The 26908-nt window shown below is 34.3% G+C and overlaps 2 protein-coding genes across 4 annotated transcripts; one reads left to right on the top strand and one right to left on the bottom strand.

Moving 5' to 3' along the window:
- Window positions 1-145: 145 nt before the first annotated feature.
- bora (bora aurora kinase A activator) lies at window positions 146-11525 on the bottom strand. 3 transcript variants are annotated; one of them, XM_073944708.1, is made up of 12 exons: window positions 11388-11525; window positions 11101-11280; window positions 9286-9392; window positions 9153-9198; window positions 8972-9053; window positions 8615-8668; window positions 8457-8513; window positions 7150-7379; window positions 6869-7022; window positions 3993-4603; window positions 999-1139; window positions 146-860 (listed from the first exon to the last, which is right to left on the bottom strand). In XM_073944708.1, the coding sequence occupies exons 2-12, from the start codon at window positions 11251-11253 to the stop codon at window positions 840-842; spliced, it is 1656 nt and encodes a 551-aa protein (XP_073800809.1). In that variant the 5' UTR covers window positions 11254-11280; window positions 11388-11525; the 3' UTR covers window positions 146-839.
- Window positions 11526-11665: 140 nt separating this feature from the next.
- On the top strand, window positions 11666-16712 carry mzt1 (mitotic spindle organizing protein 1). The gene is made up of 3 exons (NM_001302806.1): window positions 11666-11952; window positions 14616-14761; window positions 16374-16712. Exons 1-3 carry the CDS (start codon window positions 11901-11903, stop codon window positions 16401-16403), a joined length of 228 nt encoding a protein of 75 aa, NP_001289735.1. The 5' UTR covers window positions 11666-11900; the 3' UTR covers window positions 16404-16712.
- Window positions 16713-26908: the final 10196 nt, after the last annotated feature.

Below are 26908 nucleotides of genomic sequence, written 5' to 3'. Positions count from 1 at the left end.
TTTTAGCTTAGATCATCAGTGCACAAAACCATGGTATAATGGCACAAGCTACATTGATGGATATGAGATTTTTCTTCATGTCTTTTAGACGTGTTAAATATTTTACATTCTGGTCAGAGAAACTGAAAATATACACTGGTTCTTGTTTTTATCAAGACATTTTATTAAAATAATGTAGATACATGCTGTCATCATATACATGTATACATCTGTGGTATCTCCTTGCGTTTGTTAGTGATTGATTAATGCATAAATAATTAGAAAGATTTTTTTTTAAAAACAGCAAAAGGAATTGGTTACAAAACTGCCATCCCTCTTTTACAAATAACTCGTAATTACAAGCTGCACTTATATTTCACAATCAATAAAACCATACAAATTCAAGTTTTTACAGACCCAAAGATTTTTGGAGCAAGAATAAATATAAAAAACTTAAAAGGACAGTTCACTCAAAAAATGAAAAGTTTTCTAGGTCTCTAATGGTTATAAACCTTTCTTCTTGTACACAAAGATATTTTGAAAACAAAAAGCTGAAACCCTGTAACCATTGACTTGCGAAGTAGGAAAAACAAATACCACAGAAGTCAATGGTAACAGGTTTTTAGCTTCAAAATATCTGATTACAACAGAAGAAAATTCAAATAGGTTTGGAACAAGTGGAGGATGAGCAAATGATCATTTTCAGTTTTGGGTGAACTGACCCTTTAAGAAAGGCTCAGACAGTAATGCTAAAACACAATAATCAGCATTCTCTAGAATAGATGTCTAGAGTATCATTCATCTTGAGGTGTAAACATGAGGGTTAAGACTGCATAAAGTGCCCAGATTGTTCCTCGAGCTCAGTGTGGCGGGACGAACAACTGTAAACAAAACAATTCTTGCTTTAAAAGACTTTTGTGCACGTTTAATTTATACAAACAATCATCAAGTGTGTTTTGAATGTGAAAAACTAAAGCGTAAAGTGAAAAACAAAACTTAAAAAGTGAGTGTAAGATTACCTTTGGTTTAGTGTGTCTAGTGAAAGGTCCGCTCTCCTCAGAGGTGTGCGTGTCCAGCATTTCCTTACTCTGGCTGTCCGAACTGAGCGTGTCCATTAGGCTGGTAGTGCACACCGAGTGAGTGTTATAACCGCTGTCCACCTGCACAGACAACATGAAGCGAGAGGTTAAGCTTAAAAAATGATTCCTGAAGACTGCAGTTCGCACTGTCATAAAAGCTTTTACAACTACTATTGCATTTACATATCTTTTCAGAATAAATGTTATTTTAAAACATCATCATTTAAGCATAATAAATCTCCAATTGACTATTAAAAGGTTTTTAAAGGGTTAGTTCACTCAAATTCTGTTACTAATTACTAGGGTTGGTTGATGTTGACCAATTTGGCATTGTTTGATCTCTAACATTGTTATGTGAAACTTTGTGATAGACGATGGAATCATCATTGTAGACAGCAGTGAATTATTTATTTAATTCTTAACAAATTAATTATTTGTAGCCTACCGTTTAAACTACCTGACCCGCATGGTCTTTGTTTTACACATAACCAAATCATAAATAATGTGCATTTTCCACAGTACAGTGTGGACAGAGGGCTGTTCAGAAATGCTGCATGAAACAACCGTGTGGACGTGTATTGTTTTCATTCTAAAACGCCATTTTAAAACTAAGAAATATGAGTGTAAACAGGGCTGTGCGTATTTTTCGCGAGCGGGTTGCTGCTGCAACGGGGGCGGAGCGGAGGATCACGATGCCAGCTCAGCATCATGATGTCTAACGGCCATCAGCGATGGACAATGACATTGTCTATTGATCCAACCTTACTAATTACTTCCCCTTGTGTGGTTCCAATCCCCTTAGTTGATCTTCAGAACACAATTTAACATATTTTAGATGAAATCCATAAGCTCTCTTATCTTCCATAAGCATCATTGGTTACAAGACTTTCATTGCTCCAGAAGAAACCAAATAAAATTGTTAAAGTTCCACATGACTTCAGCAGATTAACTGTAATCATATGAAGCTCCAAGAACACTTTTGTGCAACATATAGACATGAAAATATGACTTTGTTTGCCAATGTTTTCCATGTCAAGACATGGTGCACGTTTACTTTGGGCAGTATGACGTATTTTCATTAGAGTCTACAGTGCAACATGCAAGCATATAAAATGTACATTGTACACCCTAATCCAATGCTAGAAGACATTTTGTATTTACAGGTTTTTTCTTCACCCAAGTGTTTTTTGAGCTTTGTGCTATTACAGTTGAAGTCACTTGGAATGTTTGGTCCTATTCTATCCTATGAACGTCTTGAGACTGTTGACTTCTATGAAGGATAAGAGAGAGCTCTCAGATTTCATCTAAAACATCTTTTTGCCCTTGCATGCCATGCGCTCGCAGTTGAAAAAAAAAACTCTGAGCAGAAAAGGTGCGTTAAGTCACTCGCGTTGATTCCCCAATCAAATGAAAGCAGATATGGGGTTTCCATTGAGGTGACAGCAACATCGCCAAAAACATCATAAGAGGTGCCTCTCACTGCATAAAGCGCGTTCGGTGTAATCGGCCCCTAAGTCAACCTTTACTTTTTCCAAAACTGAGTTTCTTTCTTCTGTTGAAATGGTCCATGGTATTTTTTTGTTCCTACTATGGATCTCAATGCCTCTTTTTCCCCGAACATCCTTCCAAATATCTTGTTTTATTTAACAGAAGAAATGTATTGATAAAAGTTCTGAACCAGTGTGTAAATTTTCATTTTTGAGTGAGCGATCCCTTTAAAGGGAAAAATAAAAAATCCAAAAATGAAAACTTATTTCAATATGAAAATCATTTGACTCATCATTGTTTTAAAAAATTGAGTTTCTTCTGTTAAACACAAAAAATGTTAAACATACTAAAAACCTGTAACCACTGACTTCTATAGTATGAAACATAAATACTACGCAATATGTCAATAGTTATGTTTCCATCCAAAAATGTGAATAAACTTGATGCGCAAAACTGGACTGCATAAAAGCCGTGTGAATAAAGCAGCGTTTCCATACAACGAGTCAAAGTGAACAAAATCAGCAATTCCTGATTAACTGGTGCCAAATATCAACAGTAACATTTTAAATTGAACAGTAGGAAAAGCTGCATAAATCTTTTCTTCATTTAATAAATGACTTTAATAAACACAAATTTCTATTTAAAAAAAAATTAGAATGAGTAAAACAACATTTCAGATGTTTTCAATGTGCTCAGCCTTATGGTTTATCCATACACACATTTTTATCATCACATGATCTTTTATAACAGTCACATGACTTTTTAATGCGCAGACTGGAATTTGTTCAGTAAATGTGTTTCCATCGTAGATTATGGGCATCTTTTCTTATTGAATAAAAAGTGTATCCTACTAAGTTACGCACATAGATTTTGAAAAAGCATATTAAAAAAACGATGTGCATCTTGGCGTATCCTTCAATCGTATCCAAAATGCGCATAAAAATAGGTGGATGGAAACGTAGCTAGTAATTACAGGTTTTCATCTCTCTTTAAAATATCTTCTTTTGTGTTGAACAGAATAAAGCACTTGGGGGTGAGGAAATAAGAAGTGATTTTTCATTTTGGGTGAACTACCCATTTAAGTTTAATCTTAATTATATAAATTCACACTTTGAACATAAGAAATCTTTCATTGAAGAAGTTTTCTTTTTTGGTGTAGAAATCTAACCTAAAAGTTAAATTTTGTATTGACTGGTATGATTTAATCTGTGTATACAATTTTTAATTCATAGTATATTTATATAACGCCATATAAAATTAAAGAAAAAGTTACTAAAATCGTTTTATAAAATAAATGAAATTTACATATTTTAATTGCAAAAAACTTAAGTATTATTTTTTGGTTTAGCTGCTACCTGCTGGTTAACCAAAAGTTTGTCATCTACACCTGCTGTTTAAATGGTGTGGTAGCTGGAATTCTGTTCATCTGACAGCGTGCACACTAACCTGCATGCTAGTGTCATACGGCGTGATGCTGCCTTCCGCTAGCAGGGATAAAAACATGTGTGTACTTTCAGCATTAGGCACACTTCCTGTTCCAGTGCTGGATAGTCGAACCGGTGATGCAGTGTCCTCTTCAGGAACCCAAGCACACGATTCCTCCTCTCTGAGTTCATTCTCCCCTTCATCCTCATTGTCACTTTCACATTCCTTTTCATTAGTCTCAACATTTTCTCCTGTGTCTTTCACAAACAGCTCATCTTGTTCCATTTGTTCAGAAACGGCCACAGAAGCTTCTGATTCACTGCTCTCAGCATGGAGACTATCTTGCTGGGCATGAGGGGCTGTTGAGGTGGCATCTAGGTCCATGGTGGGTAAATGTTGCGTTATGTGGATGTTTTCTTTGTCATGAAGGACTGGGTGGAGGATTGGGGAAATGTGAGCAGGAGAAGCCCACATACAGGCTCTGTTTCGGGGCCGGGACTGAAAGGGGGAGCAGCTTCTGATAGGAGAACAGCCCTCCACCAATGGGCTTTCACCACTGCGGTTCACGTTCATGTCTGAGCTGCCCTTGGGTACGCAGTTGGGAGATAAAAATGATAGTCTTTTCCTCTCACCTGTGAAGATAACATTTTGTCAATTAATGTACACTTATCTAACTAATGAATGGAAATCCTTATCCAGGATGCAAGTCATTTTTGTGATTTCAAATATGCTGTGACTTGAAAATTATTAGCCCCTTTAAGCAAATTTTTTTATAGTTTACAGAACAAACCATCATTATACATTAACTTGCCTAATTACCTAACCTGCCTAGTTAACCTAATTAATCTAGTTAAGCCTTTAAGTGTCACTTTCAGCTGTATAGAATTGTCTTAAAAAATATCGATCAAAGTATTGTTTACTGTCATCATGGCAAAGATAAAATAAATCCGTTATTAGAGAGGAGTTTTTAAAATTATTATTTTTAGAAATGTGTTGAAAAAATATTCTCTCCGTTAAACGGAAATTGGAAAAAAACAAACAAGGGGGCTAATAATTCAGGGGGTTAAATAATTCAACTTTACAACCCAAAGTGACTTGCATCAAGTAAGGAAAATAAACAAAAAGTTTCGACACCAGGGCCCGGTTTTTCTAAAGGAATCCAGTGGGATTTCGCATAATGGATTGGATCAAATGTTTGAAATGGGTTTTTCAAAAGTAACAAAGGAATTTTGAAGATCAGACCATGTAATCCAATCTTACATTTGGTTTGGATCAAACCTGCCCTTTGGGTTATTCAATAATTTGAACTCAGATTGGGATCTATTTGATAAAAAAAGGATTATCCTGATCCCATCAGAAGGGTGGATTCAGTTTTGATTATTTGTGTAAAAATATCACGATTTCAGCTACTGCTCTAAAATATATATATTTTAAATGTCTAGATAAAAATAAAACTTTTTCCCGTTTGAACTTTACATTTTATTCTGATAAATATTTTACATATTTTGGAACAGTAAACATGTCAGGGTTAAATAATGCAAATCAATCATTGACTTCTGCTGTCTTCATTAGTTTCAAAAACACATTTTTTTTTTACCATTTAAAATGGCATCTTTGGTATCTTGGTATCTTTTCTGCTGGAGATACTGTTGTCCTAAAAAAAACTATTAAAAAAATAAATAAATCTTGCATATACCATAAGAACCGTAAAGCAGAAAATGTTGACGGTTTTAAAACCTTGACTTTTCTAAACTGCGGTATACTTTGAAAACTGTTATAATCCCATGCCTACTGTAATTAGAACAAACTAAAAAAAATATAAAATGTTTGTTGATTGCAGTGTTCCTGTTTCTTACTATTAAAACAAACAAGGGCTGTTTGTGGCCACTGGTATTTTGCCTACCTGTTGTTCTTTGCTAAACCAGTCGGCTACATTGTTGTTTCAGTTTAAGGCTCTGATAAAAAGGATTTGGTAATTCTGAAATTTGGTAATTGGATCACAATGATCCAATCAAATGTTCCTTTAAAACAGGGGTACTCAGTCCCGTTTCTAGAGATCTACCTTCCTAAAGAGTTCAGCTCCAACAATGATCAAACACACATAAACCAATTATTTAGGACCTGAACAGCACTTGATAATTACAGAGAGGTGTTTTTATACGGGTTGCAACTGAAATCTGCAGGAAGGTAGATCACTAGGAACATGGTTGAGCACGCCTGCTTTAAAAAAAACATAAGTAAGATATACCAGTTAATCCTGGACAGCAAAACATGGGATTTAAAAATGTGGACCAATTAGATCCAATTATGTTTTGGTAAAGTGGCCCTAGGTATAATTGTTGAGAATTCATTTTTTTTTTTTACTAGTGAGTACAGGACACTAAAGGTCATGCATGTAGTGAAGATGGCAAAATAAATTAATCTGTGACATACTATACCCCAAAGTATTTGATACAGTGGACAAGAAAAACATTGCGATATTGATGCTGAAACGATATATTGTGCAGCCCTAGTAGGGACAGATAAAGTTTATTTTTCATAACTTAAATTCTTAAATTACTAAAATAACAGAGAAAATATGTTTCATGCAAGTGATTATTCATTATTCAAGTAAAGTGGCTAAAAAATAGCTAAATGTATGATAGAGCACACAGAGACAGTCAAAAACAAGTGTAGTGGGAGATAACATAAGTATGAGTTTCCAAACAAAATGTCCCTAAACACTCATACAAACTTTAATTTTTAGACATAACTTGATACAAATTGTAACGATTAATTTTTTTTATTCATTGTTAATGTTTTTTTTTTTAATATAGGTTTAGCTACGTGATTAAAAATGCACCCGCAATTCTATAATAATCACTCATAAGCTTTGGCACCATCTGAGGATTTCTTACCTGATTCGGGTGTCACAGATTGCTGTAATCTGATAGGTGACAAAATAGGAGATTTGAAAGCTGGCGATGATCTCTCTGAAAACATAGGACTTGTGACACTGCCCAAACTGTACGCTCGACACTGGCCTTGGATGGGACTTGAAGAAAACTGTCCCTGGATATAAAATGTGTAACAGTAAATGAATAATTTAATAAAAAACATCTCAGGGACCCTTAATGCAGATATTTTGGGGTCTACAAAAGTGTACTTTCAGCCTAGGAATCTATAATGCATTACGTACAGACATGGGGGTCCCAGTTGGAATGCCACACTGAAGTGGAGAGACGATAGCAGAAGACATCAACTCTCGACTGCTGGGATGTACGCTAGGAGAATTTCTGTCTGGGCTGGAAGGGGTAGAAGACTCAGAGCCGCTGTCGTGACCATCAAGAAACAGCTTCCGCCGCAGTGAAGAGGAACTCAGGCTCTCCTGAACCTGCTCTGTTAACTCTTCAGTCTTATAGTAATCACCTGGTGAATACAGAAAGGTTCTCCAGTTAAACAGTGGGCATTGGAAGCAGGCAAAATCTTTCTAGAATTTGTGATAATTAAATCCACTTTTAAGATATGAGGGTCCAAAATTTGTTATGTCAGGTATGAATATATGACCTAACAATCTCTTCATTCATAGGTCATAAAATAAAAAAGATAAATGCAAAAGGTTCAAGGTTTTTAGGTTTTAAAAACAAGTCACTCGTACTTTATATTTGACCAAAATCACAGAAAAAAACAATACTGAAACGCTATTGACACAAAATTCCCTATCTTAATATAGTAAATTTGATGTTTGTAGAGCTTTACTTTGTTTTGTAAGCTCAAAAGAACAGAATTGATTTGAGTGTCTATTTTTGTATCAACATAGCTTACTTAAAACTACAATTTTTACAGCAATGTATTCATGTTTACGGCTTTGTGCATACATATCTGCTGTATTTAATAAGTTTTTTAATTTGTAGATTTTTAATTAAGTAAAGCCTAACCAGGGAGGAGGGCTGCAAATTAGCTTTATGCTATAAGCCCTTTGAATGCAGCATCGTTTGTCTTTGCATTACAATGTCAAGGGTATTTTACCTAAATAAACCAACAAACAAACAAACAATTACTTTTCATCCTATAGACTCCTCTATCTTCAGAAGAGTAGTGTCCTATAAATGACAAATTATACATTTAAACACACCTAAAATACTCATATTTCATGTATTCTCTAAATCATAGCCCTCAAACTCAATTCCAGGAGGACTGCAGCTCTGCACAGTTGTGCTCCAACCCTAATCAAACACAGTTGATCCAACTAATCAAGGTGTTCAAGACTGCTAGAGACTATTAGATCAGTTGTGTTTGATTAGGTTGGAGTAAAACTGCAGAGCTGCGGTCCTCCAGGAATTGAGTTTGAGACCTATGTTCTAAATTATTGATGACAAAAACTAAAACACTGTGTAAAATGGTTTGAGAGAATATAGCAGATGACATGGTAAAATATGTGTGCGTATCTCTTCATTTGATGTAGTAAAGTGCTATATAAAACATAAAAAAAAAAAAATAAATTACCCAGAACTTTCTCAAGATTGAAGTCCACAGGTAGAGACAGGACTGTCTGACAGATGGCTAGAACACAAACAACAAAGACCAATTATTCTGAATCTACATGCATACATTTCTAAACTTGACCATTTATTATTGAATTTTCCTAAAAGCTCTGAACAAACCATTTATTTTCTTTGGTGGCTGAATTTCCTCTGTTACCAGTGGGGACAAGGGACCTAAAATTAGACAGATCAAAATATAGATTTTAACTCCCCTATGATTGTACAAAACACAATTCCATTCATCTTTATTCCTATAGTGCTTTTACAATGTAGGTTGTGTCAAAGCAACTTAACATAAAAGTTCTAGTGACTTGAAACTGTGTCAGTAGAGATTTAAGAGTTGAAGTTCAGTTCAGTGTTTTTTGTTTTTTTTTTTCACTGCTGAAAGTCCAAACACTAAAAGAGCAAATTCATCGATATGCAGCTTCACAAGTCCCAAAAACTAAACCAGGATGAAAACAAAACCTCATGACTTACTTTTATGATGCGGCAGTTTCATTGATTGTTTTGATGTTAGTGGTCCCCATGGAGAGGGAACAATTGCACCTTTAGTGAAAAACTGTAAAAAAAAAAAATGTTAAAGCTTCCTCTTCTTTGTTTAAAAGAAAATATTTTTTGTGTTCAGGATTTGCTACATTTAGCAGTAAAACAGTTTTACCTGTTCAATAGCATGTTGGCGTTTTTCCTCAATCTCAGAATCCGCCCTTAATGCATTACAACCCATTTAAGTTAGACATCTAACCAAATCTTTACAAACAAATTAACATTATTGTAAACACAGGAATACATACCTGGCTTGGCTAAAAAACACAGCCTGGCGGTGAATGTCCTCTGGGTCTATTTCCACAGGAAGCAAATTTGCCATTTCATCAATAGACCATTTGAACTTAGCTGGTGTCTACAATAGGAAGTAAAAACAGAAATGACACTTGAGCAATTCCATGCTAATGTCAACCTTGCCATAAAAAATATAAAGTTTTAAACAAAATAGCAAAACCCTTTCCAAGTTTTTTGTGTAGGCTTGTATTTTACAGTACTGTAAAAATACACAAAAATGTCTCAATCAATGTTTTTAAACAATTATATTTAAGTCACATGAGTGACAGTTTAACATGTAACATCCATAATGGAGAGATGCCACATCCATAAAGAAGCTTTTTCCACATAAATACAAAAATGTCAAAAAAAATACAATCAATAATTTTAGTTCTACAGTGAGCCAACTCTTATCATTTTGATTAGCATTGTTTATTTTAGGTTGTGCAGTTTAATTCACAGTATTTCTACAAAGTATGTTATATACTGCAAACTCACAGACTTTTTTGGTCACATTCATAAAAAAGCATGTCTATTTTCCTCATTTAAAATATAACAAATGCTTACAGATTGATATTTTGTCAGATCCCATAACTCTGTGGTTAGTTGTTTTGGAAAATTTAATCAGATGTTTCCATATACAGTTGAAGTCAGAATTATTAGCCCACCTGTTTATTTTTTCCCCAATTTTTGTTTAACAGAGAGATTTTCTCAGCACAGTTCTAATCATAAGAGTATTAATAACTCATCTCTAATAACTGATTTATTTATTCTTTGCCATGATGACAGTAAATAATATTTGAAAGACAGTTTTATACAGCTTAAATTGACATTTAAAGGCTTAACTAGGTTAATTAGGTTAACTAGGCGGATTAGGATAATTAGGCAAGTTACTGTGTATTGATAATTTGTTCTGTAGACAGTGTAAAAAATATATAGCTTACAAAGGCGAATAATTTTGTCCTTAAAATGTTTTTTTTTTTCAATTAAAAACTGCTTTTATTATAGCCAAAATAAAACAAATAAGACTTTCTTCAGAAGAAAAGTATTATCAGACATACTGTGAAAATTTCCTTGCTCCATTAATCATCCTTTGGGAGATACTTAAAAAAAGAAAATTCAAAGGGGGGCTAATAATTCTGACTTTAACTGTACATTCTATGTGTATGCTTTAAGTTTTTACTGCAAATGTCACATCCGTAATGCTGGAATTGCTCTCATCATTTACTCAACCTTAACCTGTTTGAGTGATTTTCCCCTGTTGAACTCAAAGAGAAATTTACAAAAGAACGTTCAGAAATAAACAGCCATTGACTGATTTTTTTTTTCCTTCAAACTTTAACAACTGACCAAAGTGTTCCTCACAACTGGCTTGCTAGGTTTGGGACTTGGGAAGCTGCACATCAATGGACTTGCTCTTCTGTATTTGTACTTTTAGCAGTGAATTTTAAATCACAGTAAACTGAACTACACTAAACTGAACTTCAACTCTGGATTGACACAGTTTCCATCTACTAGAAGCAGCTTTGAAACATTCTACATTGTAAAAATAGAAAAAAACATGAATTGAACTTCCATCATGTTTTTAGTGTCTACTATGAATATCAATCACTGTTTTCGTCCCCCAACATTCTTCAGAATATCTTGTTTTGTATTCAACAGAAGAGAGTATTTAATAATGGTTGAGAACCACTTAAGAGTAAATAATAGTGATGAAATTGACATTTTGGGAGGGTGAGCTATCCCTTTAGTTCTTTCCTCATATGTAGTAGAGTCAGTTAATTACTCACCGCTGACGAGCTCTTACAGCTTTTAAAGACAGACGGACTGGGCACCACAGACTCATGCAGACGGTGATAGTCGTTTGGGCTCTCAAACGGGTTCAGGATAGTAGGTCTAGCAGGAGTCTCGGGAGTTATATGAATCTTTGCGATGTCTCCCATCTTTAAAAAGACATCCAGCTGAGCACGCTGAATGTGTGAGAGTAAAACACGGAAAAGAGGAGATTATTTAAAGTATCAACAAATCAGAGCGATGAACATCATGTTTGCTTAGTTATATATCTTGTTATACATACACAAAAGATCAATGATACAATGTTCTACCTTTGGTAATCAGCAGTCTTAACGTTATAAAAGAAGGGGAAAACGTTAACCATGTGTTAGTTAATTAAATACTTACATCGTAACGAAACTCAAACAAACGTAACTGTGATATATGAATTGCTCCAACGTCTGATTTAATTTTTGATCAAGCGGTGCAAGCCAATCACAATCGAGCAAAACTTGCAAAACAGCCAATCAGGTGAGAAGAACGACACCCTTTCAGTGTCTACGTAACTTCCTTTCGAACGTGTGCAACTTTATTGACAGGATTACCATAACATCAAGCGGGAGGTGTAAATATAACGGCTGACAGTTAGTTCATGCTTGTTGTTGAATGCGTTTTATATTTTTCACCCTTGTTGTAAGTTCGCGAATGGTGAGAGAACGCCAGCAACTAACGTTTACAGAGATAGACGCATCAGTGTCGTCTGAATGAAAGATAGTGCGCTGTTAAGTAATCATATAGCTTTAGCAACGATAGCATCATGGCTAGTCCTGCAAGCGCAAACATGAACGCTGTCCGCGAGACCATGGATGGTAAGATTAAATGCATCAGTAGAATGATGAAATGCTGTCATTATAATGCATGCCCGTAGACAGCCTGGTGAAAGGGGTGGTTCTTTATTTTCTCATATGGTGGACCTTGTTGCAGTTATTCACTTCAAAAAAATGCTTTTTTAAAGTAACGTTACTTTATGAAATGTTGCCATATGGCATCGACGTCCAACAGTGGACATAACTTAGAAAATTTAAATGTAGAACTTTCCTTCTAATGAATAATTTTGTTCTTTGAAATGATTTAACTGGTGTTGCAGTATTATAAGCTTTAACACAGAACTTATAAATGACACCTTATGCATACTTTTCAACAACTGATATTCCAACAGCTTTTATTTATTCCATTCTTTTTTGCTGAATATTATTAAAACATAATATTGTTTTATAATGTATACAACACGGTAAAGGTAAATATTTTCTAAACATTTAAGTAAATATTATAATAAATATACCAGTACAATCTATCTAGATGTATCAATGTAGTTACTAGCTAACATTGTTTATATATTATATACTATATACTATACTACGCCTGTTTTAAATGCCTCCGAGCAAACTTACCTGAACTGTCTCCATCACTGTTCTTATCAAATGTCCAACCTGCATCATTCTCACGGTCACTAAAACCCATCTCAACATCACTTTCATCTGCAGGAAGAGCCAGATCTGTCCATTTCTTCTTCCACTTACCATAGAACATGGTGGTCCTCATTAATACACTGTTCCCTGTATTTATTTCTAATCAAACGTATTGCCATTAAAATGTGATTTTATCCATTTAATTTCTATTAATATATGACCAATTAACATTATATTACTAGCATTCATGTTGTTATTGTTACAACTTAAAAGATCACAGCTGACCTTGCTAGCTAGCTAACCCATTGCAATACTGCACATTCCACTATTGCACAGAGCAACACATACATTTGATCGAATTACAAAAAACTAACAAATATCAACTTGAATATAAGTTGGTTTTCTTTACCTCTTTTTCTGTCCATTTCTGCCAAAAACATGCTCTTACATAGGGCTGCACAATATTGGAAAAATCTTACATTGTGATATTTCACTTTACTGCGATTAGAAATAGACTGGTATTAGATTCTGATGGTACTGTATGATAACCTTGTATATAAATATGACTGTATTGTGATTACTAAAATATATATTCTTTTTAAATGTCTAAGTAAAAAACAAAAACTTTTTCCCCTTTAAACAACTTTTTTTTATTTAGAGAAATATTTAAAGTATTTTGAAACAGTAAACATGTCAGGCTAAATAATTAAAATGAATTATTGCATTCTGACTTCATTAGTTTCAAAAACACTGAACAGCTCTACTTGGAAAGAAAGATTTCATTCATATAGATCAGCTGGGATAATTAAATCTTTTTCAATGCAGTGCATCAGCATAAAATATAATAAATTACAAGCATATTCAAACAAGACAGAGCAAAAATAAACAGTGCTTTATGGTTTTCTAAGGAGTGTAAAAGTAATCAAATACAATAAAACGTAAAATAACATCACTGTATAAATAACCTAAAAAATAATAACTTTTTAATCTTTGATAAACAGTCTAATTTTGTGATATGGCTATTGTGGATACACATAATGCAATATAGATGCTCAAACTATATATTGTTTAGCCCTACTTTCACATTATTTGTGCTGTGTAAGCATTACATAAATACATTTTACATAGATATAAAAATAGATTTAAACTAAATAGATTGTTGACTGTTTTACAATATGCAGTGCAAACATTAGGTCATGAAAATTTACTTAAAAGTCCTGGAGAAGGCATGGAATTTTAGTAGTAAAAATGTGTATGAACCCTGTATATTAAAAGATAAATAAATAAAGCTTGATGATTTTTATAGCCTCCCATGTAAAAAAAAAAGTACATTTGAAAATTCATGGATCACAAGAATAGCCTAGGTATTAACTTTAGTATAACTAAAGCTTTGCTGCTTAAGGTCCAAGATTTAGAATCAAAGTTTTTTGTAAAATGTTTTCTCTATTTAACAACAGTGCAGTTGGTCAGTAGTGAAAAATGATTTCACTTACAGTTGTGTCAGATTCTGCTTTGTCCTAAAGCTATTTATGGGATGTGTTTGCAATTTTTGATGGCTTAGCAGATAAAATTGGACTATTGAGCTCATGTGTGTGGCAAATTCTGGAACTTTGTCGGTGTGGGTGGGTATTTCGAACCACTCGAACCCCTCTTAGCTTTGGGTCTGTAATTTGTTATTTTATTACATGGCGATACAGATCCTCACAAACTAAACATAAGTAACGTAAGAAACATAAGTGTGAATAAAAATGTTAATAATGTAAATTAATAATAATATCTCTATTGGTAATTTCTTTGTTGCATTTTATTGGTGGCATTCTAGTTGATTATGTCTCAAAACGTACTAAAACCAATTCAAATATGTTGTCATAAGAGGTTAAATTAAATTGAAGGTAAAATGAAGTCCTTTAGAACTTCTGTAATGTTTCTGTTTTGTTTTTTTGTTTTCAGAAGGGGGAAATAACTACACTTACTGCGTTAACCAAATTATTTCATAATACATTTATTTATACATTTACATACAAGGTTGTTTGACATGATTTGTTTCATTCTTTCACTCTCAGTTCTCCTGGAGATATCAAGGCTGCTGAATACAGGATTGGACATGGAGTCTTTGTCAATATGTGTCCGTCTCTGTGAGCAGGGGATCAATCCCGAAGCCCTGTCATCAGTTATCAAAGAACTCAGAAGAGCCTCAGACTCACTAAAGGTAGGTTTTTTGATGGCAGTCCATCATTTTTCTGCTTCTTTTTCCACACTCTCTCTTTTAATGGTTTTGAAGATGCTAAATAGCATATGGTCATATACTTATAAATTGTAGTTAAAAATGTTTAGTGCAAGGGTTTGGTTTACCCTGAAAGACCCAAACGTAGAAAAATACACTTTTAGATGTTATTGGAGGCCTCTAATGTAATGAAATAAATTAGTTTTTACATTTAAAAAAAATGTATCAGGAAAATATAATATTGCAATGCTGGGCCTCTGGAGTAGCAGAAAGTTGCAGCAAAAGCTATGAAGATCCAATGTTTTTTTACAGGGTGTACTGCCTATGCAGGCCCATAACAGTGGCCTGTATATCTACACGCAACACAAATCAAAACACAATTAGAATAATTGCCGTGTATAATCTATATTTACAAAATTTGATGAAGTAAATGACAACTTTGACATGTGCATGTCTGTATCTGCAGAGTATATAGAATAATAAAAAATGTCTTTCCTGGCTGGTGTTTTAAATTAAAAAACAAATGCTATTCAATTTGCGAGCTAAATAATATTTAAGAAAATCAGCCCTAATCATACTCAAATATTTTAAAGTAACTATTTACACGTTGCACAATTCCAACACCATTCAGCTCATAGCTCTCTACTTATATGCTAATGGCACTGATAGCGTCACTTTCCTTACAATTATCACCTATTCTCCATGCAGCAAGCAGATATTTGGCCATACAAAAGAACACAGGACCAGTTCTGTTGACTTGATAAATATTCAATAACTTTAAAATTAAACAAGTAAATATTTACTATTTTATAATTATTATGTTTGGTAAAACTCAACATTTGAATAAAAATCTGTTTTCAAAAACTGATACTGGTCATTTTATACTGTGGTCTTTTTTACCACATAGATGAGGTGAGAGGTTAAAATCCTCCATGTAATGTTGGTGATGGACCGGAAAATCTTGCCACCCCTGAGACACTGTTGTAAAATTGACATGACAACAACACTGACATAAGTTAAATAAAATATAACAGGATCAAAGCACTTTGTTCTTTATCACCTGCATAATCTAGAAATATAGTACTAATCGCATAAAAAAAGAGACAAGTTTTTAAGTGCTGTAAGTTTAAGTACACTTTAACAAACCTATATACAAAGTCTTGCATCCAATGGCATGACAAGACTGAATATTTGCATCTGTTAGATGCATAAATGTGGTATTTAAAAGAAGGAAAATAATGTTTATGTGTAGATAAAGCTGAGGTTGGTCATTTCAATATTGCACATACAACCCAATTAGGGAATATTGTAATTGTTGATTTAATGTTTGTGGTAACATTGTTAACATTAATCAATAATTAATTAATTTTCTTTTCGGCTCAGTCCCTTTATTAGTCTTGGGCTGCCACAGCAGAATGAACTGCCAACTTATCCAGCTATGTTTTACACAGCAGATGCCCTTACAGCTGCAATCCATCATCACTAGGAAACACTTGGACAGAAATCTAGAATCCACAAAATGTACCATAAAATGTGTCATTGGAATTAATTGTGTAATTTATTTATTTATTTATTGTTATTGTTTCTCATCTTTTAGGCTTCTGAAAACAGCACTAGTCAAGGATGACCAGTCAAACATGGGTGCCTGACAGAGTGGACTTGAAGAAAGAAAATTGTATATAAATATATACATATAATTAATGTATGAAAACAGTTGAATTTTGCCTTGTATTTGAAGTTTTGCCTACATTAATGTGCCTCACTATGTACAATTGGACTCTTTAAGCATGTTTTTGTTTGTTTGTATGTCCATTCAATGTCGTTTATACTTATAACAAAAAATTATGTCAATTCTAAAAGACAAAAAAAAATCTGTCCTCTGGAAACCTTGTTGATTTTGCTCCAGATTAAGTCAGTAAAGTTGTTTTTATCTTTACATGGTGTTTGTGTAATTTCTTTTTAGGTTATTTCCTAACAAGCATTTATCTGGATCTCCCATAGACTGTAAAAAAAAAACCTCCATGTGCATGCGAGTCGTTTCAACCACACGGTGGCGCCAGTGTTGCATTTATAGTTCCCATATGCTTTGTTTATTAATATAGCATCTTTTAAGATTACTTTTTTCCTTTCAACATTTACAGAAAACATCATATCCACTCTTTCTCTTCAGAACAGCAATTTCTTTGATCATAGATTGATTATTCATACATTTGTTTATTTTCTACACAGATCTGACATCAGTCTCTGAGTATGTTTAAGGTCATGTTTGGTAAAAGAGCTGTGGATCTTAGATCAGCGTACCTGGGGTGAGCTTCATTAACACCCAGCCGTGCTGAGAGGGAGCAGTGTCTGTGTCCTTGATTCCTGTTTCACTCCTGCAGGGTGAAGTCATTTATGTGTCTGTAATCACCTCCACCTTATGTCTGCTTTTATTGCTAAATATTTACTCTTGAGCACAGAAGTGTTTCAAGATGATCTTGGGAAATTGTGCTCTATTTTAGTGTGATTTGCGTTCCAATTTTAGACATGCGTTTGGTTGAATGGTTTTAAGTTCAACCATTCTCTGATTGAAATCGGTACAGTATGTCAATACCATGTTGTCATGGAACCAATATGTAGGCTGGTACCAATATCTACTTTCTTAGCTGTTTCTTGAACACTGTGGTTACAGGTGTCCAGCTTTAAAAAGTCCTAAATGTCTTAAATCTCACAATCTAAATTTTAGGCCTTACAAATTATTTTTTTACTAAAACTTACTGAAATCTTGTGTTGTAGGTCTTAAATCTTTTCTTAACAGGTTAATGTTTCTTTGTTCATGTATTGCTACTTAATCGATCCAAATCCCATACAATCACAGCAATCCATCTAAATAAAACTTTTTATTAAAAAAGGTTTCTTTTATCTCTATTTTTCATAATGGTCTAATTATTTTTCTTGTAGTAATAATTGTTTAAAAATGCTCCATGTATTTACTGCTGAGGACCCTGACCTAGACAGATTTTTGTGCATAGATTTAATTTATCATAGTTTTTAAAACATTTGTTTTTTATTTTATTTATTTTAAAGATGGTTTGTTATTTGATAATTATTACTGTATTAAATGTATTAAATTGTGCTAAATATTTTTGATAGGGCGAATAAAAATCTATTCCATCTGAGCCATTTGAAAAAATTCCTTAGCATTTAGCTCTTTATGAGTCTAAATTTTCATTCATAATTGTCTACAAAATGCTTTAAAAAGTCTTAAATTTAACTTGTTGAAACCTGCAGAAACCCTGAAGTAAAGAGTAAAGCATGCCCGTGTTTTCAATTGTGAGTGAATCTCTAATTTTTAATAATTATTCAATTAAAACATGAATATTCAACCAGTTCATAGCAATAATAAAATACAACAGTAATTTATAGTAGAGCTATGTTTTTTTAAAAATGCTAATCAATACACAAAAACATGGTTACTCCACTTTTGCTTTAATAAAACCATGGCTAATTCTCCACCCCTAAACTGTCTCAATCTCAATCACAGGCACACCATGAGGACAACATACCTGTTTTTATCTTTCACAGCAAGCACATTTATTAGATCAACACACATTTTATCACACTCAAGCTTAATACTACATAAAAGTATAAATTACTACCTAGATAAATTTGATGTTTGGTTCACATACCTTTGGTTTCCATGATGTGCTATGCTGCAGTCAACCAACAGGGGGCCAATTATTTAGTCTTAGTTTATTTAGTACAACTTAGCGGGGTTCATCAAGTGAACAAGCGAAGCTTACATGGACACCCTCGATCCGTCGATTTTGTGCAAGGAAGCAAGACAGCTTCATACGGGTGGGGGGGGGAAGTATTCATCACGTGTTTTTTACTGGGAATAATATTTCTAAAGGAGCTGTTGACTTGGAATTAAACCAGATTTTGGTAAAACTCAAACAATACAAACATAAAAATTGAACAAAACAAATCTGAGAACATTGTTGTTTAGACTAGTTGCTAATCCTATTGTTAATAACAAAAGGATGACACAAGGATAATATACTGAACTACTAAAATGTATTTAACACTTAAAAGGCTTTTTTTGATGATGGAACCTTAAAGATGCCTCTCATGCACTCTCAGAAATAAAGGTACATGAGCTGTCACTAGGGAAGTACCTTTTCAAAAGGTGCATGTTTGTACCTGAAGGGTCCATAATGGTACCTCAAAGGTACTTTTTAGGTACATTTTGGGTACTAACATGCACCCTTTAGGTACCACTGTGAACTATTTGGGTACAAATATGTATCTTTTAAAAAGGTACTGCCCCAGTGACAGTTCCCATATACCTTTATTACTGAGAGTGTGTAGAATGAAATCATGAATTGCTCACGTGTGAGCTGGGTCATTCTACAGCTTGATTTTCTTTGTCTGGAAGAGTTTCCTTGGCTGTGCTTTGGATCATTGTCTTGCTGAAATAACCACTCTGATTTCATCTTCATTATCCTGCAAATTTAGACTTTGGACTAAAGCAGCTTATATTTATTTAAAATGACAAAGGATTGCTGAAAAACTACTGAGAAATTTCAGCTGCAATCTGGGCTTTCACTGCCTTTCTACACCTCCCTTTCTTCATGTGTTCAATACTTTTTCTCAGTGTTATTTCATTTTCTTACACAACTTAATTTGTAAACTAATAAAAAAAATTTTCTTTGCCTAAATGGGTTCCTTTAGTTGTTACCAACATCTGGTGAAATGTTCAAGTCAACAGCACCTTTAGACATTTTTTTTTTTTTCTGAGAAAAATGGTGATGTGTTAAATACACATTTCCCCCACTGTATGTCCACTCCAGAACCTATATGGACCAGAATAAAATGTGACTGAGACATCAAAAATTGCTTCTATTTTTCATGAGCTAAACTCAAAAATCTAGAACTATTTCCACATGCACAAAAAAAGAAACTTCTCATTTCTCTCAAATAGTATGCACACATTTGCCTAAATTTGGGTTCGTGCGCACTTATCCTTTGCTGAGATAATCCAGCAGGTTGCTGGTCTCAGATGATCTTAGTGGTAAAATTCTGGATGTGGCTGTTGTGGTTACACAGTCTGCAGTTGTAAGGCCAGTTGGATGTGCGGCCAAATTCTCTGAAATGCCTTCGGAGATAGCTAATGGTGGAGAAAATATTAAATTCACACAGGCAACAGCTCTGGACATTCCTGCCGTCAGCATGCCAACTGCATGCTCCCTGAAATCATGCAACATCTGTGGCACATGAGCTGTGTGATAAAATGCACTTTTTAAAGTGCCATTTTATTATGGAGCCTAAGGCACAACTGTGCAATAATCATGCTGTCTAATCAGCATCTTGATATACCACACCTGTGAGGTTCATGGATTAAAGCCCCAATCTCACTGCACTTTTCCCCTAATTGACTTCTATTCATATGCATGTGAATGCTGCAGACCGAAAAACACAATTTCGTGCAACTTGTTTTACATGTCACTGTGATCCAAAGTTTAAACCCAGTAAACTCTGACCTGCAATTTAATGTCATGTAAATGCATGAGTGACTCCAGAAATTTGGAATATGGAGCAATCACTTGTTTTAGGAGTGTCACATTATCTGTTTATCCTGCTCTTTTTTGCATCGCAGTCTAATAGAATTTCAGCTGGGGGCTTAACTCAAAAATGAAGAAGTGCTCTCTAATGCAGATTTACAAAAATGTGTGTACAATATTTGGGGAAAAACAGGCCTTTTGTGTACACAAAAGTTTGAGATGAAGCTAATAAACAATGGGAGCAAAACCAAAAGTTGTTTTCATATTTTTGTTGAATGTAGTTCATTCATTTTCTTTTCGGCTTAGTCCCTTTATTAATCTGGGGTCGCCACAGCAGAATGAACCACCCATTTATCCAGCATATCCAGCAGAGAAAATTCAAACTCCACACAGAAACACCAACTGACGCAGCCATGGCTTGAACCAGCAACCTTCTTGCTGTGAGGCGATAGTGCTACCCACTGCACCACCGTGCTACCCTGATGAATGTAGGATAGTAGAATATCCCATTTTAGGTGTAAAACAAAATCTTTGACAGAGCATTTAAATGCAATTATGAACATTTTGAGGCATTTATCAGAGAGTTCCAGATTGACCTGTATTTGTGGCTGCCAGTATACCCTATTGCAGAAAGGTTACAGTGTTGAATGATGCTTTTGAATTTCATCATTATCTATTTTTGAAATCATAAATGGAAATCTTTTCTTTAACAACCTAATAATTAACTCACAATTAAAGCTAAAAATAATGATGTGCTTCTGTGAGACTCCATTGTGGAGCTTTTTTGTTTAAACAGGAGGCTGAAAATATTCATTTTAGAAGAAAATTTCTTTAGCCATTTTTAGCATTTGACATCTTCATATATTGAAACAGACCTAAATAATATATTGAAAAGTCTTCTGGTGGTATCAATTTTTCAGTTTTTATCACAGTATGTGTTATTATCACAATATTAAACAAAGCTGCAAAAAGATTACTATAACAAGTATAATAACAAAAATTACTTGGTGAAGATATATTGTATATGTACAATGCTTGTCATTTAATATAAAATACTAATTATTAGTTATAGATGAAAGTCAGTGAGAAAAGATCAGATTTCAGCATGTAGGCCAGTTTAACATGTGAAAAAAATGTTAATTTTTGCAAGCATTTTGCGCTGATATAAACACTGCAGTTGCAATCTGAATATTCATAAAAACGAGAGGCATCTGGATGCAGACCTGGGGCCTCATGTATCAACGCTGCGTACGCACAAAAACTTTGCGTACGCCAGGTTTCACGCTCAGAATCGCTCACGTTTGGATTTACTAACAATGAACCGAACGTGGGAATGTGCGCAGCTTCACGGCAGCTTTCTGGCAGGCGTACGCACATTTTTTGTGCGTGTCTGTTTTATTTCCATTGGCGACTCCTAGAGGCAGTTGTGTTAAATTCCTCTCTACAAAGTGTCTGAGCCTTGCAATGGCAGCTGTATGAGACGGGTTCAGCAGGTATATAAGGTTTCCATACCATACATTTGACCAGCTAAACATTAAAGCACAATTTGCAGCAGTCGCCTGTTTTTCCAATGTAATCTGAGCTATCTACTGCACGCACATTGCTATAAAGACACTATCTGAAGATGAATTTGCATGCGTGAATCAGAAACATTTCCATTCAATAAATGTGCAAATAAAATATGATGCTTATTGATATGAACTTATTGATGATGCCTACTTGTCTTTCTCGTGATAAATAGTTGGCAAAATCTGATATGTAGCGGGGGAAAAAACAAGAAAGAGTTTATTAGACGCTGGATTCGAGCCACGTTCATGCTCGAACGTAACAATTCACGATCACAAGCGTCTTACGAGCGCGCCACTGAGACTGCTAGGCATCCTGTAACATTTTACAGGTATAAACCACACTATTTGTTTTTTTTTTTAATGCACTCACTGCGATATGTTCAGACCCAACTGTGTTGACCGCATCAGCTAAACTCTCCCACTCTATTTTTTACTTTTGTTGTTAATTCCGAAGAACAAACTTGCAAATAACACCGCTTTTCTCCGGTCTACCTCCGAAAGCAGCACCTCCAATTCACATTCTGTTCAAAGTTTCTCTTTTTGCTTGCTTTTTCCATTGCTTTTTCGTTGGGTTTTTCCATTAGCATAGTCATTAGCATATTCATACGGGGGAGGAGGCAGGGAGGGGTTTTGTGCTCATGCATGTTGCGCTCAGTTTCACGTTCATTCAGATGTACAAAAGAATATGCGTGAGATTCGGCGTACGCAGTGTTTCATACATCTGAATTTTTTTCTGCGTACGCACATTTACAGCTTTGTGCGCACGCAATGTTTTAGTAAGATTTCCACGCAAGTCTTCGTACATGAGGCCCCTGGTGTAGTTGCAAATCTGAGCTGCGTGTAATGCTTTTTAATTTGCACATCTAACCCCACCTCAAACCTTAACCCATCTCAGTGATGTCACTAGCTCTATTGAGTGCATTATGTCTGACATTGCAAGTCTGAGACTTGCAGTTTAGCTTGCATCATCAAGACTGCATCCAGATGCTACTGAAAAAAACACTTTAAATGTGTAATTAAAAAAAAAAATCTGAATATTTTGGAGTACCCACCATAGCAGTATTGTGCATGTTCGTTATCAGAATACATTAAATTATGGAATATTAGCATATGACTATTGCAAATAGGAAATTGTATAAATAAATCCATATTATAACAGAAAAAGAATAAGAACTGATTAGCCAAATTTTGTACAATTTACATGACTCGCATACACAATATATTGACCCTGGACCACACAACCTTGTGGTTTTATGTTGCTGTTTTTTAGACTTATTAATATGCTTCGCAAAGCACTTCAATAATAAAGCACTTTTGAGCACACCTATTTCACACCTTTTACAAGATGTGCAATGAGCCTTTGGTGTTACCAGAATGTGTCTGTAAATGTTCTGCTCAAAATACCCATCAGATAATTTAGTATAGCCTCCAGAATATGCCTATCTTGGTGTCTGAGTACAGTGTAGCTAGCCCATGGCTTTAAATGCAAATAAGCTGCTTCTCACCCACCATTCACACTTGCACCTGCTTCTCCTGCATTACATCAAAAGAGCAGCCAGTGATAGAGCCAGACACAGATGAAGCTGAAACACAGCTAATTAGTCATAAATACCAAGTAAATTTATTTGATGTATTTGAGGTGAAGTTTATTCAAGCCTTTCTGTAATGATGAGGGACAAACGAATGCCATTTGCAGTACACACACAAGGGAAGGGGGTTGGTTGGTTGGTTGGTTGGTTGTTTGGTCGATCAGCCAATCGGCGAGGGCAGGGGGCAGTGGCTCTAGCCACTGGACCACCCCCCTGTGTACGGCCCTGGTTATGAACTTATTCCCACATTACTTATTGAACGAACTTATTGCCACATTAAATCGTTATGATAACATGATATCATTGCCTTCAATGATTTCCTAAAGAAATATAAAAAAATAACACAACTGGAATCATTACAGCAGTCACTGCCCTCGATCTCATATGAAGTACGAGCTTGTGATGACATATGATGACATGTGCAAGTGTTGTGTAAGTGCTGTCCCATTTCTTAAGGGAAAATTTGGAAGCCCTTCTCCTTTACACTTTGCTTCAAGGGCCAAGGTGAAGGGGTAGGGGTACAAAAATAAAACTGGGATTGGGCCTTAATAGATATTTTTAACATTTAAACACCACATTGGTATCAGTCTACCTTTGGCACTGAAAAACTGGTACTTCTAAAAACACAGGGTTGATTTTTAGGGAATATACAGTTCTTCTGAATACGGAAGAAGGGGTCAAGCGCATGTCACCTTCAGCCCTCCACTGAATCACCTTTAACAAAGACACAAACAGAAACAGCATGTGGAGAATGATTGGGAGCGCTTGTTGGAATGACAGGTGTTATCAACTAAAGCGGACCAGGCGTGTCTCTTCATGAGGCCAGCTAATGATGCGCAACCATAGGCTACTTTATCCCTCACAGTGAATTACTATCATAAAGGTTGCCACGGTGAAAGTGACATCACTTATCAGCAACAAATTTTTGTTAGGTTTCTTTGAGTGGCCATCAGTCACCAAACAATGCACACAGCATAGCTTTCACAGCATTTTCATAGAGGTCAATGTATTTTTATTTAAGACTAGAGCTAGTTTACAAAGTAACGCTGACTTTAATTGAACTTCCAAAAAGGATGAAACCAAATAACAATTAAGTATTCCGAGGTTGATGTGTAATTATCATATTACCGTCCTCTAATTCATGCATTAATTGCTTTAATTAGCAAAGCAATTAAAAAAACAATGCTAAGGTCTGTAATAGCATCCACCTTCAGTAACTGTTTATGTAAATTCCCTTGTGTTTGGTGTAGGTTAATGAAATGTTTGTTATTAAATGGGAATTATGTGTGTTCAAGTATGTAATTATCAATAGTTTAGCAGTAAATTTAATAATTGTGTTTTAACCTTCTAAGTGATGCATACAGTGCAACAGGGCTCTTTGTCCACAGGTACGCCATAAACAACTGCTATTAATATAAAGCTGACGGAAATGAAAATACCCTTGCGCAAGGTTAATTGAAAGTTTAAATCGTATAATTGTAGGTTAGAATGCCATTATTATTTTTCAACATAACTCCTTAAAAAAACAATGGAACCTGTGACCTTGGAATGTTTGCTCTCACCATTTTACTCTATAATGAACACCTATTTGTTTATGTAAAATAATAATAAAAAGAGTTCTCATTTAGTTCTGTTCCTTGAACCCTGCACTGTAAAAAACAACCTATAGAATCTACTCAATAAAACTGAGGTAAGAATTTGCACTTACTTTGTTTGGGTACATTATAAACTATATATTTATATAAAGAATACCTCAATTTAACAGCTCTGACAAACTGCAAAAAATTAGGTACAGTCTACCTAATATTTTACATTAGATTACATAAATTATTACTTATAATAATTGAGTAACATTAACTCTATGTTAGTAAGCAACAGTCCATCTACTAATTTACTATTATTAATTATTACCCAATAAGAATAATCAAAAATAATTTTTTTATTAAAGCTTGAATTTACTTAAAAATTGTCAGAAGCAGGAGATAGCATCAGTTGCTTTTTTATTGACAAAACATTTTTTAAAAACATTTAAAAAATGTAATAAAAAATGCAAGTACAAAAAAGGTACATTTTTACCAAAAAGTACGTACAAAACACCTTAGCATTAATTTCAAAAGAAATACATTAAATAAAGCATTAAACATTCCATAATATGTTTTCCACCCATCTGAACACATTCCAAAATTAAAACTTCAGTGTTTAGATATGTGTGCAACACAAATGAAAGGAGTCACTGAAATGAGAATAAAAAAAATACAAAAAAAAAAAACTAAATGAAAAAATTTCCTTTACCTCAACAGAATGCCATGCCAACATTTCACCAACTTTTATTTTAAACCAAAACAAAAAATGCTCTTAGATTCAATTTTTAGGAAAATACAACTTCATATAACTTGCATTGCATGCAATTTCTTAAACATTTTGAAAAACATTTGAAAAAACACTTATTAGGTACAAGTGCATTAAATTTCCCCCAACACAACTTCATAAAACATTTTACAAAATTGTAATTGGAACACAATACAATTTACATATAGAACAGTGTCTTTACTGGATGAAGCCAGCTCATTCCAGTAGCTTACACCTGAGGCTTTGGATCTTTTTTAGCAGCTTTCCATCAAGTTCCAAAAACAGTTTCTGGAACACTTCAAAAGTGTACTTGAGGTTTTTGGGATATTGAAGGTTGAGTGCATAGTTAAGTCCCATCAATAATGTGCATGCTTTGGTTATGTTCCCACAACCGTTCAGCACTCTGCAGCCCTCTATGACGACACGCACATCCACTGGGTCCACATCAGCTGTGGGGTTTTTAATCACTACCAATTTCATTATGTGATTTGTATGGCCTTCAAGTTCATTCTCCTGTTAAAAAGAAAAAAAAAGCATTTTTCAGCACTGAACTGAACGAAATCATCGAGAGCATGTTTTAAACAAAGCAAAAGGCCGTCGCTTGGTGCATTCGCTGTTAATTCATTAGCAATGATTGTATTATTCACAGTACTACAGCCGTAAAAATAGTGATCACGTTTAACTAATCCTGCGTTGAGAGAGGTTAGGACCGCCTACCTCATTAACATATGGACACAGAAATAAATAAATGTAGAAATGCAAAAATAAATGTAAAAATAAATAAATATAGAAATACAAATAAATGTAGAAATAAACGTAGCATAACACAAATGGTACCAAAAGCTAAATTAAAAATGACACTTTAACACAAAATTAATTTATGTTTTTCTACATTTATTTATTTCAGCATTGAATTTGAACATTTATCTATTTATACAATTATTTATTTATGTATTTCTACTAGCATTTATTTATTAATTTATGTATTTTTACATTTATTTATTTCTGCATTTATTCATTTATTTATTTATACTTAGGTAATTTCTGGTCCTCCATATGCGTCCGCATGAACCTTTGTGAAAT

This window comes from Danio rerio, chromosome 1 (genome assembly GCF_049306965.1).
Source record: "Danio rerio strain Tuebingen ecotype United States chromosome 1, GRCz12tu, whole genome shotgun sequence".
Taxonomy (NCBI): domain Eukaryota; kingdom Metazoa; phylum Chordata; class Actinopteri; order Cypriniformes; family Danionidae; genus Danio; species Danio rerio.
This window is presented reverse-complemented; position numbering and strand designations above follow the sequence as displayed.

Bases quoted from the DNA above. Each gene is read 5' to 3' on its own strand.
- bora (XM_073944708.1), bottom strand. From the start codon at position 11,253: ATGGGAGACATCGCAAAGATTCATATAACTCCCGAGACTCCTGCTAGA. The intron at 9,393-11,100 runs GTGAGTAATTAA...TTCCTATTGTAG, and splicing joins GCTGTAAGAGCTCGTCAGCG to ACACCAGCTAAGTTCAAATG. The intron at 7,023-7,149 runs GTACGTAATGCA...TTTTATATCCAG, and splicing joins CAACTGGGACCCCCATGTCT to GGACAGTTTTCTTCAAGTCC.
- mzt1 (NM_001302806.1), top strand. From the start codon at position 11,901: ATGGCTAGTCCTGCAAGCGCAAACATGAACGCTGTCCGCGAGACCATG. The intron at 11,953-14,615 runs GTAAGATTAAAT...TTTCACTCTCAG, and splicing joins TGTCCGCGAGACCATGGATG to TTCTCCTGGAGATATCAAGG. The intron at 14,762-16,373 runs GTAGGTTTTTTG...CTCATCTTTTAG, and splicing joins GAGCCTCAGACTCACTAAAG to GCTTCTGAAAACAGCACTAG.